Source organism: Pholis gunnellus (genome assembly GCF_910591455.1).
Source record: "Pholis gunnellus genome assembly, chromosome: 6".
NCBI classification, from domain to species: Eukaryota; Metazoa; Chordata; class Actinopteri; order Perciformes; family Pholidae; genus Pholis; species Pholis gunnellus.
Window position 1 is genome coordinate 2882927 of NC_136532.1, and position 19148 is coordinate 2902074.

The following is a 19148-nucleotide window of genomic DNA, read 5'->3' on the forward strand; positions in this document are numbered from 1 at the left end:
CAGTGGTGTTGTTGTGCCCAGGGGGATCCGTAGCCTTGACTGGCTCTGATCTGATTCGAGGCTCGTTAGGGGGGTGGAAGGGTTAGGACAGCCTGTCAAAATCCCCTCTGTCAGCCTTGAGGAGATGAAGTGATGCCTCCTGGACCTTTGGCCTGCTCCGCACTCATGATGCAATCAGCAGCCCGCTGACAACCATCACTCACTGACAAGATAATCTGTCTGTACCAGTATGTGAGGGTGTGCAGGGAGGGTGACTGGGTGTTTCGGCTTAATGTATAATGTATATGATGTATAATTTTAGCAATGAACAGGGTGGATATTGACATTATATTGAAAGAACTCTTCAACGTTTTAGGAAACAAGCAACTTTGCTGTCTGCCTGACGAAAAAAAAAAAATGGAAATGGCAGTGGCTCGCTGCGCAACAGTGCTAAAGATGGCAACAGTGCTGACAGTGTTAACCTGGGGAGGACTGGAGGGTCTGCTTCTATGACAAACAGTGTTGCGCTTCTATGACAAACAGAGTTGCGCTTCTATGACAAACAGTTGCGTTATCACCTGTAACTGCCATATGAGCACCGCTGTCCCATGCACACCCAGCCAGGTCAGGCTGATCTCCTCATAGCATTTGTAGCTATACCTACAAAAAATAATCTGCCTTAGTTTGTTCAACCAAAATATTTTGTGTGTTTTACACGTAATCATGAACAAGGAAAGTATGAAGACCGCAAAAGCCAACACAGGGTGGTCTGGAGGTGAGGTGAGGTGGATGGGTCAAACAACCTGCGATCTTTCAGCCAGGAGACCGCTGTTTGTTCCCTGTGGGAAACAAGGAGTCAACGGTGTCACGTAACTTTCATACTTTTTCCCCAGAGTAGTTTGTTACCTAAAGCTTTCCTGTGAAGATGGAAGTTTATTTTGAAAAGACTGCATACGTGTAACCGGCAGAGATTGACAGATTTTGCTGGCTTTTGTAGGAAACGCATGAAAAAAGTTGGAGTGACTTTTTGTAAGAAATTGTACAAACTGTTGTCTGAGGAAACATTGCCCGGGTAGTGCGCAGTGCAGAGCGGCAGTGATTAGCTAGCCAGAGGAACTTGAACACAAAGGGAGGGAGGGGGGCTACAGTTTCAAAGAGAGGGACTCGACCCGGCTTACAAACACTCAGAGGGAGAGGGACTCATTCTCTGCTCAGGTCCACATTAGATCTTTAAATAGCAAATAGGTGTTTGCTGCTACATTAATGCTATGAATGTTGTAAAGAACATTTAATAACAGTCTTTTTAACTTCATTTACTACATTAAAAAGTCTGTTTTGTGATTCGTTATAAAGTCCTAATGTCCTGTAGCTTCACATACCGCACAACACCACAGGGAAACAAAACCTTTACACTAAACAGCTGGCATAGAGCGTCAAAGTGGCTCATTCACAATAATCAGTTCATCTATCTATATTAAGAAATGGTGCTGTGAAAGTCTGACCTTTACAATCCAATTTATTTGCAATAATAGTGTGTGTGTGTGTGCGCGTGCGTGCGTGCAGTGTCTTTAAGTAGGGCCTGAACAGAAGTCTGCACCGGGGCCATCATTACTCTGTCTGTCAAGTGATCTTAGCCCAGAACAGCACAAAAAGTGAAAGCAGGAGGAAACAGCTGGCTCCATTAAAATTGAAGAAATACACCTTTCAACCAAGAGATAGTCGATCGCTTGTCATAAAATGTATAGAAAAAAGAAAATAGATGCGCCCTCTAGTCAGAATAGCGTGAGGCAATTCCTACAAAATTGAGTCTCAATACTTTTGCTGTATTTCAGTTTTGTGTTTAAATATTTCTCGACTCCTATGTTTAATCAAATGATAGTAACCGCAAACTTGGGGTCAGACACAAAAACTGAACCCATTGCACAGAACAGTGAGTTAAAGGAATAGTTTGTCACTGTGGGAAATATGCTTATTGACTTTCCTCCCGAGAGTTAGATAAGGAGGTCGACGCCACCCTTATACATTTATAAATATTAAGCTACAGCGTTAATTCATTTAGCATTAAAGGCTTTTACACACCCAGGGCGTTTTTTGTGCAATAAATCGACATCCTTATCTTTTGGGGGAGTTTTCGAAGCACAAATTAAGGTATCAACCAATCACGTTGTGAGGAACGGACATATTCAATATGTACACCAAAGTTAACAGCAGCTCAGGCTGTACAGCAGTTGAGCTCAGACAGGCTGACAGAAGCTTCTCTGTTTCAATAGGAATCTGCTAGTTAGTCCTCTACCTGCACCGATCTATTGTACCTTTTATTCAATCTTTTATTGAAATAAAGTGCTGCAAATGTCATCAGTTCACTTTTGATGCGTAATACTCGCAGCAGAGTATTTCACATTTCCGTGATGTTTATCACTCCCCCGGTTTGTAAAGGCCTTGAAGTTCACTAATTGAATTAACACATTATATCTCGTTTCATACGACCACAGTGTAAAAATGACTGTGGTTTTACTGAAGGACAGGCAGCTACTTCTTGGACACTGAAAGTCACTGCGTCCAAATCTTGTGTTGAAAGAGTCTCCAATCCATCCAGAATGCATGTGTGCAGTCACTGTGTTGTTGGTCGAGTGATGTCTATTGTCATCATTAGTCACTTTGAATAAATAGTCTAATCTGAACGCAAAGACAGTGATAATAATTGAATCCCGTTTATCTATTGAGTGTCTTTAAAGGTAGCTTTAATATAGCCTTGATCCTGGACTGTGAATGAAAACCATCTGACGCACTGCAGGTTTACTTTCAATCCGCAGTGTTAACACCGCCTGTTTGATACCATTTCTAGATGTTCTGTTCATGTGAGTGATATCTTTCACATCTTTCACCAGTTCTGTTGCATTCAGTGAAATAGTGGAGCTCTATGGCCCAGACGAGGAAGATATATCAGACTTTGAAAAACACGTCCACTGTTAGTTTTGGTCTTTTAATGAGATTTGTTGACGCTATATATGCAGCATAGAATGCATTTTAATAATGTGAATATTTCTTTAGCGACAAGATGGCCCATGAAATTGGAATTTCAAAGGATAAAAATCTAGTAAATTTAGATCAAATTAAGATAGGTTATGGTTAAATATATAGTATCAGGAATATCAGGAAATACTGCAGATTATTTGACGAAAACAGCTCAAGATTCCTTTTCCTGTATTAAATGTGTAATATGTATTTGAGTAATGTTTGCATTTGATGAAATAACAGCAACTGGTTATTCTTGTTGCCACGACAGAGTAAATGAGTTCATTTGGCAGGTTAAAACAGATCACCGGCCAACAGGCGGAAACACACTTTTTGTGTTCATTTTAATGATCTTGAATGCATCTTCCTCATTGGAGTGCCCTGAGAAACAGGTCAGGGACGAACACGTCTAAAGTCCGCTCCACTCAGCTTGAAGCTTGACACCCTCTGCCTGCTTATCCACCAATGAGCTCAGCATCACTGGCTGAATGGACTCATCACATCAGTTTCTATGAGCACCAAATCTCTGTGTAAAAAATGGAGGACGGTCCGTGTACACTTGCATAACGTTCACATTTATTTGGTTTCAAGTCCTAACACATTCTAAACATGCTTTTAACACGCAATGATCACATTCTTCACAGGTAGTTAAACAAGAGCAGACAAGAGATTTCTGAAGAGAAACATTTCAGCATTTCAAGTGTCTGTTCATGGCTGACGGCAGTGAGTAAATCTATTTCTTCCCTGAGATATGTCAAGATTTTTCTACTCTTTTACCTTTTCTCATCTTGTGCTCCTGTACTGCAAGGTTCCATTAATGGTGAATGCATCAGCCAATTTAAAGCTCAAGCTTCTACAGACAGGACAGCTGTGGCAGGATGTGCAGCACACGGTTATAGTAAGAGTGTTTGATTATAAGCATAAACTAAATAGTTGTTGCTCTGTATTACAAGCTCTTTCCATAACTGTGGGCTCCAGTTCTCATCTTTCCAGGGTACTAACAGTGTTACAGTCCTAGGGCTAGACACATATGTTGGTTTGCCTGTACTGGCCTTTTATTGGAGAGATGGATGATGGTTCCTCACAGAATGCAGCTTCACTGCTAAACTTTTAAAATGATGCTTTTTTTACAACCTGGATCTTGTTTTTGCAAGCATGCAAATAAGACCCAGGGAGTTCGTTCAAAGGCAGAGCTGTTTTTAAGATTTCCCCCTATTGTTGGGTGTCATGCCGTTCCATATCAGTAAGTAAGGCTGGCAGCTTCTATTCAAATGCCATCCGAGTCCAACCCCAGTGATAACACTGCAGTAGTCTGTCTGTAGTCGCGTGCCACAGCGTCAGGGTCACATGAGTGAGCAAAAAGCATGTAAACACAAGGAGATGTCACTTTGACCACAATTACATTCTCTGGTTGATAATCGATCACGAGATGCATTGACTGAGTCCGATATGATGAGTTCCACTGTTCCCTTCAACCGATAAACAATCAGGGGCACAACGGATAAAAACAGAGTCATATTATGATGTGGTGAATATAGTGTACACGGCAAACAGCCAGTCACAAGACAACAACACGTACTTCAAAAAGGTCAACACAGGAAAATAAAGCACTGGTTAACTGCAGCAAGAATGCATCATGCGAATGCTTAATCAGTACTCTGTCATTGACATTCTTTCACAGTTGGTATTGGATTCATGATAATGGGGCAGAAGTGAAATAAAAGATGACTAGTTTAACATGAAATGAAGCAAAACAAAAAGGAGATAGAGGATCCTTCGAAGGAGAGAGTAAGGTTGTTCAGTGTGTAACATACTTTACCGCCAGATGTCAGAGAAAATACAAACGGCTGACAGCCGGTGAGTCTGAGGTAGAGAGGATTATGAGGTAACACGTTTACTCCATTTCAAAAAAAGATGAAGAAAACAGGTAAAGTGTATATAAATCTGAGAGGTCACCGAGTGAAATAAGAGACAAAATAACAGAACATTGGTGCAATGAAACCAATAAATAAGACAAAAAAAAAATCATCTATTGAAAGAAAGCAACATGACAAATAAAAAGGTAGTTTCAGTACAGAAATTGCAAATGTTTAACATATCCCTCGTCTGCAAAAGAAATACAAATGCAGAAAATAAAAAACACTTTCTTCAGCATCTGTATCAAAATACGACAGGAAATCGCAGTAAGGATGTATTTTATGTTGATGAGCAGAGGCCCGTATTGATCATCATTTGCTGCTACATTAAAAGAAAAGAAAAACTTCAGATCCTCTTCCACTGTCAGATCTCAGCAGTCTGTGATGTTCAGTGCATTCCTGGAGTTACTTTGAGATGAAGTGACTTTGTTGTTGGCCACCCTGAACCTCTCTCTTCTACTTCTGCTACAGTTCAAAGTATCAGACAGTTTGCATAATCCGATAATTATTTCTGAAAAATCTTCTATGAAACTCAATTGCAGCTGTTCCTCCGCAGTGGTAAAGGATTTTAGGTGTTTTTTTCTTTTTCTTTCAACGATGCATCACATCACTCAGACTTTTGTTGCATAAAAGTACATATCCCTGAGATTATGTGGTTTTAAGCGTGCGTTCTGCAAGATGTCCAAAAAACACATTTTCTCACTTACCTGTAGTTCTGTCTGGCTGCTCGACAGTTGTGGTTTTATCTGCTTAGGTTTTGAGGTCCACCCCAAAACAAGGGTTGCAGGAATATTAAAACCTGGACAAATAAAACCAAAAGCTTAACTGCTTGATAAGTGAGAAACTACTGTATGTTCTTTGTAATTTAGCTGAATTTCCCCTTAAACCTCAGAAGCCTGTGTGATGAATGATGCATACTCTACGAGATGGAGACACACAATATTCTCCCCACATGCATCTTAGCTGCTCTCAGAATCCTGGTGGAAGAAAATGAGAAATTTCATTTGGCTTTGGAACCAGAAATGGCTCCAAAGCATCACATTTGCATTGTAAAATGATTCAAATACATAAAAGGCTCTGAATTGTCAGTATTGTCCATATAAAACGTGGCTGACATCACCTGAATAATACTTTTTTCCATAAAATACGGTGGACAAGGGAATGAGTTAATAAAAATCAAGTCCAAAAAAAAGTCTAGAATTCATTCAAAGCTTAGAGAAATGATCGGGGTCCTCTTCACTCACTCCACCCCACCCCCCCCAAAAAAGACTATGGATACATGAAAAACAACAAAAAACTAAAACATTCACATCATAACTACAAAGGAACATGAAAATGTATAAAAACTCAAAAGCTGAAAAGAGGCCAAGTGAAACATTTGAAAGAAGAACACTGCATTGGACTGGTGGTGTTAAGGCTGCACACAGAGCTGGATGGAACAGGACAGAGAACCGCGACATTCTGAAGATGCCACAGCCTCTCGCTCCGTCTGTCACCAAATGCCAAGAAAAGAATCCACTCTGCATGTCTCATCTTCAAACTACATCCACTTTCACTAAATGAAGGGGGGGGAATAAAGTAGAAAAAGAAAAACACTTCTACAAAGGACCTACAATGTCCTGGAACCTATGTCTACTAATACTACAAGTACATCAGCATGGTCACTGAGGAACTCCTGAATGCAATACATAACACTCACTTTACCCTGTTTAGATTCAGGTCGGTAGGGACCTGAGAGAGGAACACACTGGGTGGGCAGTGGCCGAGGTCTCCGAACCTCACCGTTGTGTGCAAAAGAGAGTCGTTGCGAGGACTGCATTTTCTCTGCATTTCAAATTGTTCGTACATCATGAAACGGCAAAAATCTTGAGGAATCCAAGAAGACACTTCAAGCGGTTTGAAATGATCATCTCATACTTCAAAAATAAAGACCATTTTCTATGGCTTCTTTTAAACAATGTGCATATCTATCATAGAGGGTACACAAACCGGAGGTAAGTCACCTAAATTCTCTATACCTAGCCTGGATTCATTGAGACATGGCCCGGATCAATCACACTGAATCCATCCCTAAAAGTAATAATCCGCAAACTTTCTGAACATTAGCTAGTTCAGAAAAGAAATAATTGTTTGGTCAGTTAAGCCAGAGGACTAGACCTGAACCAAGTCTCAAGTCCACACTTTCTAAAGTCCTTTGGATCTGGAACAGGTCGCACTCAAACTGCTACTGGTCTCGGGTCTGTGCAAAATTTTGATTGGACCTGACAAGACCTGAAAACAGTGTAAATTCCTCTAATACTGGCATGAACTGGCCAATGAAACGTTTGAAAGGGCCAAATGGTTATAATCTGGGGTTTTCCCAAACCGCTTTGAAGCTGGATAAGCTAACAGAAGCTAGCACTTGCTAGCATGGAAGCTAGCACTTGCTAGCTTCTGTTAGCTTATCCAGCTTCAAAGCTGGATAAGCTAACCAATGCTAACCGAAGCTGTCCAGTGAACCGGAGGCAGCAAACACTGAGTGTTGAGCCCCGTTTGTCGATTCAGGTTTATTTGGCTCCTGTTCAGACTTGAATCCGGTTGTGGTCAGTTCCACTTCTATATATCTTTTTGAGCCATTAAAATCTCTCGCACCAGGCAATGTCTTTTTATAGTTCTTGGTTAGTTCTAAATAAATTGAAAAATGCCAGATTTCATGCCTCATCTTAAATTAAACAGACCGTATGGTGGACCTTAAAGTTAGCTGATAGTGTGCTGAGAGTAGGCCAACACTGCATCAAGGTCCTGGCACTGAAGGCGGCAGAGCCCAAACAAACAAGCCATCTGACAAGAAGCAGAGGGAATATCAATCATCACATCTGCTCTATGCATATACGTGTGCACAAGACTGTGTCCATGTTTAGCAGCATTTACAATGAAACCCAGCAACGTACTTGTCTGTCCAGCAGAGGGTACTCCCCTCGGACACAGATTGATTCATTTCTTATCCTGATCCTTCATTAATAAGAAACGTTTTGGGGGGGGGAGCTATCAGCCCCCTACCCATCAATGGGTGTTTGAAAAAAAGCATTGCATAACACTTTGGTCAAAAAAAGAAAAACACTAAAACTAAACACCAAACCTAGCTATTCTCCCCTTCCCCTGCAATAAAGCCTTACATCCCCAGTCTATGATTGTAAAAAATACCCGTAAGCTCCTTTTTTTAATGAAGATCCCACAAATCCAACAACTGTCACCTTAACCCATGGAATGTTAAATTGACAAGACTGCCTCCCATTAGCAGGATGTCTGAGAGTCCATGCCGATAACGTAGCTAAATTTAGCTAATCACCGTTGCATTTTCAGTGCAATAAAACACTGTTTAAATTTTTGATTTTTGAACATTCAGTCTGTGATTGAGGTGCCAAAGCATCCGCAGGGATTTGGTTTTATACTGGGAAACTCTTCATTTAACAGAAAGAAAAGGTACCTGAAAATAGCAACAACATTTTCCTGAGGTAGTCTCAAAACACTCGTCACATGTGTCTATCCGCCAACGTCTGAATAAAATAAACTCTTTTAAAGTCTAGCTCTAACAATAGCAACACTGACACATTGAGCAAACTGGATACACACTTGTAAACTCCAAAGACCAATGCATCTACGAGCATTTGTTTTGTACAGAAGCATGTGCACAGTGTAAATCAGCATACATTCAGCTCTGTCGTGTAATAAATATATAAAGAAAAAAGTTACAAAAAACAAACTAGCTGCTTGTCACATTCACAAGAGGGGAGACCAGTCCCTCGACTCGGGGGGTCGGGGCGGGGGTCTAGTTTCCGGCGGAGGTGGTCACGCATGGTGACGTGCCGGTCCTGTAGCTGGTCAGGCTGGATTTGCAGGAGTGCAAGACTGCTTTGAACAAGAGGGGGAGCTGCTCCAGAGGGACATTCACCAGCTTCCCTGCAAACAAGTTAGGGTTAGCTTAGCTTGGACTCAGGGTTAGCTTAGCTTAGTCTCTCTAAAGGACATTTACACATCGACTCCCTTAGTATTGATGCAGTGATTCATATCATACTCTCTTTTTACCAGAAATACTGTTTTCATTCACTAATTAGTTACAATTGAGGTTTTTTCAGCGTAATGTTAAAGAGTTGAAACTCAATCCTGCAGATATGTAAAATCAAAAGCCAATCAGCACAGGGAGGGATCAAGCCCTTTGAGCTGTTGGAAGGTTTTCAGTGGGAAACATGGAAGTGTTGAGTTTCATAGACAGTAACTTAACAAACCCCCCAAAAAAAGGAATTCGAGGAAGTGAAATGAAGTGAGAGGGTCCTTTAAAGCAGCAAACTCAGAGCGGTGAATGTGAATCAAGGACCCAGGAAGAGCACCAGGCTTTGAAGTACATTTTACATTACAGTCATTTAGCAGACGCTTTTATCCAAAGCGACTTACAATATGGCCAAACGTTGGAATTAGAACTTCCGGGTCCGTCACGGGAAGCCATGGGGCCCATAAAGACTTTCCCCCCATGGACTTCCATAGGGAAGGAGACATCTGTTCATTTGCATTGTATTTTTAATAAAATGTAATTCTGTAATTGTATCCAGTTCTCTTTATACATCCAGGTATGACTCTTATACTGAATTGATCCTGATCACAGGTAAACACGGTGAAAGTATAGCGCTCGCATTAACAGCAAACAACAGCAGCAAATTAAATGGGAAAATAAATGGTCTCATTAATTAATGGACACAAATTATGAACACAAGTTGCAGTAGGTTTTTTCCATTGGTTATTGGCTGACCGATGGAGCCATATAGCCACCATTATTTGATGATGTAACACTGGACAAAAGCCACAAAAAAAGGATGTGGTCGGAGAGGCAGGATTTAGGATGGGTAAAATGCAATCCTATTTAATTTATGTACCTGCATGTATATGACAATTCTAATAACATCAAGGTTGGGTTGCACCAACAAGGATTTATTTTTTAAAGCAAATCATGGTTTCAAATTATCTTAAAGATTGCATTTAAATCTCTTTAAACTTTAGTTTAGTTGTTGCTCTAAACTTACTTTCAATTTGATTCCATTGCACCAAACTTTAAACTGTAATTTTAAATGTGACCCAGTATTAACTTTAAACTTACACTGAAGGAGGTTGAACGTTTAAAATGGACTGAGCAAAGTAATGAAGTTCCTTGAAGAGAGTTTAAGGAAGAACTCATGAAACGGAGTTTTGTGATGCTGCTGCTGAATTTCTCTCCTGATATTATATATTTTTTTTCCTGACTGTGAAAAAGGTGGTTTCCTCACTGCGCTGTTGTTCGGTTTTTATTTTATATTATTTAGCCATATTGCTCCTTTTTTTTTTTTAAAGAAACATGGAGCAGCCCCCCTCTTTTATAGGTACATTTCTTTTAATTTGGGTAAGCAACAATCTCCATATTGAGCTTTCATTTTGATTTAAACTCGGATTTAATAAACAGATTAGTTTTCAATTGTGTAACAGAGCTCTGCTTAATTTAGAATCAGGATTTACTCATTTTTAACGCAGTTTTGCTAAACTAGGATTGGAACTAATCCTAGATTAGATGAATCCTTGTTGAACTGTAGTATTCTTAGAATTCGAACAAGAATACCTTTCTTAAGTTAGCAGCATCATTACACCATGAACTACAGACCATTGGATTATACAGAACTTCCAGATCTTACCTGCGATGCAGCGGATCTCCGGGAGACACATCATGATTTCAGGGAAGCGTTTGGGCTGGTGCGGGTACTTGTACTCAGTGTAGTCCTGACACACATACCAGTAGCGCTTGTTGAGCTGCTCCAGCTGGGAGGTGTTGGACAGTCCTCGGATATCTGCAGAGATACAAATGAAAGTATAGAGACGTGAGGGGAATACGAGAGGGCTGAGAAAGGCTTTAGCTCAGCAATAGCAGAGCTGGAGTTGTTACCTTGGTTGAGGAAGTTGATGGCTTTCATGCAGGCATACTCCTCATTACTGATCTTCAACTGGTGGAACTTGCGAAACAGATATATCAACCGCTCCATAACCTCCATGCCATCCTCGCTGAAGCTGAGGAATCAGACACAGACATGTCAATAATACTGGAAAGATGATGTGGTGAAAACCATATACAATAATATAATGTCTTCAGAGGGTTAGGGTTTATACCATCTGAAGCGTTTGTCCAAATAAAGCAGAGTTTTAGTAGGTTTACTGTCCACATGTTCACATCGAAATCCACTGTCAAAAAAGAAAAAGAAACCTCTAGCCCCATTATCTTAAGCTGCTACGCTTCAATGAACAAGGCAAACATTCAGGAGGGAATACGTCACATCTAAAAAGTGCTCAACAAACGGCTTGCTAATCCCACAGCTTTCTCAAGGAGTTAGAAATATTCACACATTTTAATTACACTTATCAAAGCTCAATTCCCTTTCTCCCTGGCTCTCACAGTTCCAATCTCTCTCACAAACGTCAGTGCTGTCACTGTAAATCAGACGTTCTCTCCTAAACTACAGGCAAATTGACCGAAGCAGCAGCATACGGCACCGTATATTAGCAGAATGTGTGTCATGAGGTCAGATAATTCCCGTCTGATTTACACAGATCCAAACCCCCACACATCCGTTTCTACAAAGCGTGGGACACGCATGTATTTCACATGCCAGACGGTGCTAGCCACAGTGCTGTCCTGAGGAGTCCTCCTGTTCACGGACCGCTTCACTGGCCCTCATCCAACAACAATACTTTCACTGCTGCTGCGAGGAAAACTATCAAACTCACAAAGTTTAACGTCTCGTACTTCCAGAGGATTGTTGTTGCAGTGAGGAACATTTAACTCCTGATATCAAGGAATCATATATTGGCGAGGCTCCCCGAGCCAAATCTTGCATTTAGTATCTTGTGGATGTTAATGGTACGAAAAAAGGGATCGGAGGCAATATGAGTCACTGTAGGTGAGATACTACCAACACATGAATGAGGGTCCTCTCTTCAGTCCTGCTTCCAAAATGCAAATGCAGGTGTCAGACATAACTATGTGGCTAGCTACCACAGTGTTGTGCTAATGTCTGGTGGATTATGTTTGTCCGCTCACAAACATCTCGTTTAAAGCAGTATTCACTTTTTTTCCTGATCAGACAGAAAATTGTTTTCAATGAGCAACTTGCGTCTTTCCTTTCTATGCACCTTATGTTTGTTTTTTTATTATTTTAAAAGAGCAAATTAGCATTAGTTTGGGTTTAACCTCTATTTTGGCCTCCAGATTTCACCTGAAACATTCGCTTGATAGATACATTTACAACATCATAATACAAAGTTCTTTGAGTATAATTATTGTGACCCTACTTTCACGCTTGTTTTGTTTTATGCATGCATTATATTAAGTTCTCAACATCACCCTGTTTCTCTCGGTCTATTCTTGTGTAGTTTATCTGAGGTTCTATCATTGTTGCATCTTGGGGCAGAAAACCAAACGCTGAGCCGATGATGCTTAAACACTGAGCTGAACTACAGAGATGGTGATCATCTTCTGTGGGTTTCTAAGTACAAGTGACTCCTTTCTCATTTTGTTTGTACCAAATACTGATCAGTGTAGCTAAGTATTAACCTCCAGTAAAGTCATACTGTACCTGTGTTCTTTGTTTGATGATTACAAACTAAATGTCGAGGGTTACGTCTCACAATTTACTTGGGCAATAAAACAACAAACAACAACTCTACTTCCAAACAAACTCTGACCCCCCAAGTCTTTGCCACCTACCCCTGCAGCTCGTCGTCGGACGGCGTGTACTTAGCGGTGACATCAGCCAGGTCTCCGAAAATCTGGGCACTGTAGATGGTGAGGCAGGAGAGGAGGATGAGCTCCTGCCAGGTGGAGCTCAGCAGGCAGGTGTAGTCCTCTATGGAGAGTTCACAGAAGAACGGCAGCTTCTTGATCCACGAGATCTGGCGGAAGAGCAGCTCGTCTGCCAGACGACACAGCAGGGCAAACAGCTCCACCTGTGTCACTTTGTACCTGGGGCACACAGAGAACTCAGGTAAGAAGTGATATATGAGCAGATTATTGGCGTGTCGTGTAAAACCACATGTGGTGTGTTCACTCTGGATCACATCTAACATGATGCAATTTCATTGATTACGTATTCAATGTTGAAGCCGCCATGCCTACATGGTTAGTCCCCCACACTGATACTTAAGGCTTGATATAATACCTGCCAATCAGTCAGATAAGGGTAAAACAAACTGTGACATGATCTCTTGTCATGAGTTCTGTAAGTATTATGAATGTAGGTCCTTTTACAGGAGGAGCAATAGAAAGCATCCTGACTGGAAACATCACAAACTGTTGTGAGATGTGCACGGTCCAGGACAGGAGGCTCTACAGAGGGTGATTACAACCGCCCAGAACATCATCGGTACCATCTACTGAGCATCAGTGATATTGGTGACAAGAGGGGCCTGAGAAGAGCACAAAGGATAATAAAAGACAAAACCTGCTGCTGTCTGGGAAGAGATACAGAAGAATCAGCTGCTGAACCACCAGACTTCAGAGCAGTTTCTTTCCTCTGGCTGAGAGACTCAGTGACTTAATTCATCCACCACCATAACATTCCCGTATGTAGCTAAATGGGACTACATCTGCATTTTAATGAGCAACCCTGTGTTGTACAAGGGCAATAAATGAACTTTAAACCCAATGAAAGGAAAGCCCAAAGCTTCCTAGAAGCATATACTGTATTTACTAGGGAGGTGCACTGTTCTACAGTAGCTAGTGTATGGATTGACTCACCCGTCTTCTATAAGCATCGGGGTTGCCAGGGGGGCCAGGTCTTCAGCAGCCACCAGCTGCAGCACCAGTGGGTGGGACTGTGGGTAGAGGCTGCGGGGCTGGGGGGCCAGCAGGCCAGACTGGGCAGCGTAGCTGAACAGGTGAGGCAGGATCTGGTAGTGTGTGGACATGGAGGTGTTGATGTACTGGTCCCTGAGGGCCGCCGTGTAGCCATTCATTTCCACAGAGCGACTGGAAGAACACAGAGGTCAACGGTTACACAGAGTAGGCCATGAAGGGGCCATTTTTTTTATACTTAATACTTTTTAGAGTAAAATGACTAATCTTGGGACACTTGTTTACCATCTTACCCCCGAGTCAGATGAGAAGATTGATACCTTTCATATCCGCGTGTCCAGTGCAAAGCAAGTAGTTTCCCCCTGCTTCCAGTGTTTGTTCTCAACCACGCTAAACACATCGTAGACCTGCTAAACCCTGTAGTGGACATAGCCTATAGACTATTCCTTTACATGTTCTAACCGTTAACCTTTTGTTGGAGCTCTACTCTATTTAAAATTAACAATATTTGCAATTTTTTTAGTCTAAACTGTGGTTCATTCTGGACCTGCATACCAAAGCCCACGCTGCTCAGGCATCCTGTTATTGCTCAGATTTTATTTGATAAAACAAGAATTCCTCTGAATAGCTATCAGGCTGTGTGGCTGCGGTGATAATGAGACTAAAATAAATAGTCATGCGAGGAGCTAGACAATATTTGTCCTTGATGAGTGCAGATAGACAATGCACTTGTCTCCATAGAAGAACAGCAGATAGCGCAGCGCGTTCTTTGTGTTTGTCATCATCAGCGAGCCTGAGGAGCGGCATATTCATGCATTCTTCTGCTGATGAATACCTTAACTAAAGTCTGGGTGAGATGGGAACGAGGTGTTAGACTGTCAGGGCCGGCTCATTATCTCGATGATGGGGCGAGTGCTGGCGCTTAAGCGGCTGAGCGGATGAGATGAACAACTCACTTGGATGACAGAGTGGAGGCGGGCGACGGCTGGTTGCCCTCCGAGGCGCCGTTGCTTGGAGAGCTGTGGTCGCTGTCGCCGTTGTTGCCCCAGGTGTGCTCCGGGGCGTCCTCCTTGAACTCCTGCCCTGACATGATCCGCTCTATCTCCTCCTCTGTGATCTAAACACACACACACACACACACACACACACACACACACACACACACAGGAAGTGGGCATGTTTTGGAGCTTACAGCACATCCTCATGCGTGTCTCAGTTCAATTGATTAGCATTGACTAGCACCCCACTGCTTTTCACTAAAATGTAGAGGGGCAAGGACGCAATCACACAGTAATGCAGTAATACAGGGAACTAGAAGTGAAAGAAAGAAAGAAGGCAAACAGTTATGTGTGTGGTGTGTGTGTGTGTGTGTGTGTGTGTGTGTGTGTGTGTGTGTGTGTGTATTTAGCAGATATGCACACACCTAAAATAATAGAATCCTTGCTGGTCCGTGAAGTGAGAAAACACAGATAAAAGTCATTTTGAAAAGCATTAGCATGCAAGAAAGTGTGGTGCCTTGTATCTGTGGCTGGGGGTCAATTCACTTTCATTTCCATCAATTCACCACACATACTGAAATAGCAATCCATTCCCTATTAATGACAGAGAGGTCCTCCTTTCATTAGTGTTTAGAAATAAAGCAGTCTTTTAATGGAAGCAGACATTTTCTGAATGCATTCACGGTCAGCGAGCTAACTCTGGAACTGAGCCGTAATAATATGTATAGAGGGGCTCTGAGCTGGCAGAGGGTCGGCAAATGTCACGAAAACAACATTTCTGCTATTCTGGTATTCAACATGTAGTCAGTGATTTACCTGAACAGGCCCGATGCTTTTGTTCCTCCCACCTGGCATGCCATCCTCCCTGATTGCTACATGGCAAAAAAAAAAGAAAGAACAGGAATCTAAATCTACATGTGGTCATAAACACAACATGATTCAGGGTTAGTAGCAGAGCTCTACCTAGCGGCTGAAACACATCAGGTTTTTTCCATGTGAGGATTTTTCTTACTGGTTCCGACAATCTTTCCCGTTTCTGTTGGCAGGCAAAGATGTGTTTTTTCCTATTTCCTGGGAGTAATTTGTTAACATCTCGGAGTTAATTAAATCAACCTGATGTGTAAGGACAGGTTTGCTGTAATCACAGCATTTGGAGATTGTATCAACTAAAATGAGCCCGTCAGGCTGAAGGAGCACTGAGGGGTCATTTACATTGATCCTCCACTGGGAGGCAGCATTGTACTTCACTAACCTGTAGTGCTCACTGAGGTAAATCAGGCCAAAGAAAGCCACTGGTTAGGGTGCAGGAGGCTTCCTGAACAGCAGATAAAGCGTCAGTCTCTGGCATGTGACTTATAGGAAGTCTGACGGGTTAGTAATTGTTTTTCAAAAACTATTACTAACCAACAAAGACAGATTTACTCACAATTTTTCAACATTGACAGAGTTCACTCTGATCACTGAGGCCGGTGGCCCAACGAGTGCTTCAGAAATACAAGCCGGCCAGGTACCACACAGACGAGTCTGATCTGGTTCTACTGGACTGGACTGCATTTTTTGGTGTCGTTTTCTTTGACTGTTTTTTAATTTAGTCATCAGTCAGTATTATATGGAAATAAGTTTGACACATTGCTCTTGTTAAGGGGAAACACAAAACAAACAAAAACATTACTTTTCATGCACTGGTCAATTAAGAGATCTCGGTCTATTGTACTTCATGTCTTCTGTCAGACGAGTGGAAAGAAAACCTCCAAAATGCCCATGTAGGTGTTTATTTCACTAGTTTTTGCTTCTGTAAATTTCAGAAAATGTAAAAGGTGATGGTCTTCATACAGGTAATTAACGGTGATATCTATAACTACATGTATTTGTACCCTACACCTTAAAAGGAGAACATTTCATACAGATGGCTGAAAATATACTTGCTGTAAATAGACGTCTCATAATGAAAAAAGATGTTATTTTTCAGGGTGTAACAATTACAGGGTTGAAATGAGAACAGAAACAATGTCCCTGTGATGTGGCCACACTTCACCTTTGCGGTTCATCCCCATTTGCAGACACTTGAGCAGGCGGCAGTACTGGCAGCGGTTGCGCTGCTTGCGCGACATCTCGCAGTTCTTGTCGCGGCTGCAGCGGTACACGCGCTTGTTGCAGATGCTGCGCTTGAAGAAGCCCTTGCAGCCCTCACAGGAGATGATGCCATAGTGCAGGCCTGTGGCGCGATCTCCACAGATAAGGCAAGTACGCTGGTCAGCCGGATCATCTGCAGAGGGACAGGAACAAATTTGAGAAGGGGGGCATTTAGAACTATTTCCACCCACTTCTTTACACTAACTCATCCATATCGTGGAGAAAAAAAAAGTGGGTGCAAAAACCTTGCTGGAGGCACAAATTTTAATTGAGATCACGGGGGCGGGTGGAGATTAAGCACTAGCCAGGCGCTGGCTAATCCAAAAGGATCCTTAAGCCCCAACTCATTTTGTGAAAGTGGAGGTGTAACAAGCAGCAGGACAGGGAGCGGAGACGTCTTGTTTTATTCAGCAGCTCTGATGAGGAGGCAGCAAGCTAAAACCACACGACTGATTTGTTTACAGTCTCTCCTTTCTCTTCCTCCAACAGCAGCAGTATCACATGAAGAGGCCTCCTCCTGGGAAGACCTCAGACCTTTACTCTGATACAGCATATTTTGACATTTTTAGACAATCCGTTTGTGACGTACAATTCAGGGTGCTTAAATACTGATCTATCAAGCTCCTAAATGTGTCATCTTGTAACTTGATCTCAATGTCGGTGGATCATTTTCTGACCAAGTGCCTTGAAACCCACCAGGCCCAGTCTATAGCAGCCTCTCTGTTCCACAGTCTCAACCATTAGCCTTCGCCTTCTGTTTCCTAAACAAGCACACACTTTCTGTTGATCACCCCAAACTGTGAAAAGTTGGTAGAACAGGAATAAATGAGGGCCGTGATTTGGAACACATGTGAGGGGATATTTAGGGGCTCGAGGTAGGAGGGAGCACCGTGTGGAACGTGATTAAAAGTAGTAGTAGAAAGACACTGGATGTGATGCGGGTTCATTATGCCGACCATGAACGAATGAGTCATTAAGACGGCGACAAAAGAAAAAGAAAAAAAGTCTCAGAAAATGATTCCAAATGACGTTTGGTAGAACAGACGGATGGGACAGAGTGGAGAGAGGATCAAAGAGAGACGGGCCCAGCTGAGGACCTTCTTCTTGAAGCTGCTTTAGTAATCATGAAGGTGCTCTCAAACTGTTAAGACAGAAAACTGAGAAAGCTGCAGAAAATCTTCTCTTAATCCCCCATGGACCTCCAGGCTACGTAATGCACGTAATCAAACTCACTGAGGAAGCTGAGAATTAAGTCGGAGCACATATTCTCTGCTTACCACAGTCTCCAGATCTGGAGCACGCACAAGCGCACACACAGGCACGCACACCCCCGCTCACAGCCGCAGAGAGCAGATGGGTTGGACTCCATGGTTACAGAGAATAGCCTTGCTGTGCAAAGCCTGGCTGCAGCAGGAATGCGGCCTGCTGCTGATCTGTGTCCAGGCCTGACTGGGATGGAACATATCAGGACCAGATAACGGATTAGACTGACGCAACATGTTGATGCTTCTGATAAGATAGGTCTGTTATCAGGGTGAGAGAAGCATGTCTCTGAGCAGACACTGAGGATTTATAATGTTGGCTGCGTGAAATAGGAATTGTAAAAGAAGGAATAGCATCAAATCAGTGCTAAAGGCGGCTTTACAAAGTATCTCTTGGAAACAGCCGTCCCAGTAAAGTGACACGTTTTTCTAATGATAATATCAGCGAGTAGGATTTATTTTTAATTTCTGTTGGTCGATGAAGAGCTACATCTGGGCGATGTGATGCCATAGCTGTGTCACTGGAGGGGTGGGGGGGCTTTGTGGTGCAGGGTTCATTTAACAAAGAGAAGGTTATCAAGGTAGGTACGCGATAGGACACGCAGACTGCTACAGATTCAGATGCTTCAGTTCATTTCTGAAGTTTTTTTTTTTTTATTTAACTTTAGCTTACTTTATCAGTAGCATTTCACAGCCAGATCACTGGCCCATTTTCAAATAAAACAAGGAGAAAACCTTTTGCTTGAACTGGTCACAACACGTGAACATATGCGATGACATGGGGAGCTCAAGTAGACATGGCTGAAGGCTCAGAAGCCACCGATGTCCAGTGTGAGGAAGCTCCGTAACGGCTTCATTTAGAACAGACTCCTCTTCAACAGTCCATCTTAATTTCAACAATATCTCCTCATTACTTCAGATCAGCAAGAAAAGTCACACAATATAGCTTGTAAGCTGCCACATTTTTCCTTGCATAGGAACTAGAATTATTTAAAAGTTTGAG

The 19148-nt window shown here is 42.2% G+C and overlaps 1 protein-coding gene across 2 annotated transcripts in view; it reads right to left on the reverse strand.

The window, feature by feature from the left end:
- Positions 1–8712: 8712 nt before the first annotated feature.
- Positions 8713–19148, reverse strand: part of nr6a1a (nuclear receptor subfamily 6, group A, member 1a) — a gene marked incomplete at its 5' end in the record, with an annotated part of 80512 nt that continues 70076 nt past the window's right edge. For both annotated transcript variants that reach the window (XM_079161627.1, XM_079161626.1), the window contains 8 exons: positions 8713–8849; positions 10604–10756; positions 10852–10973; positions 12667–12921; positions 13696–13926; positions 14709–14869; positions 15567–15622; positions 16786–17016. In XM_079161627.1, the coding sequence (XP_079017753.1) occupies positions 8719–8849; positions 10604–10756; positions 10852–10973; positions 12667–12921; positions 13696–13926; positions 14709–14869; positions 15567–15622; positions 16786–17016 (1340 nt within the window). In that variant the 3' untranslated portion in view covers positions 8713–8718. The remainder of the gene's footprint in view (positions 8850–10603; positions 10757–10851; positions 10974–12666; positions 12922–13695; positions 13927–14708; positions 14870–15566; positions 15623–16785; positions 17017–19148) is intronic.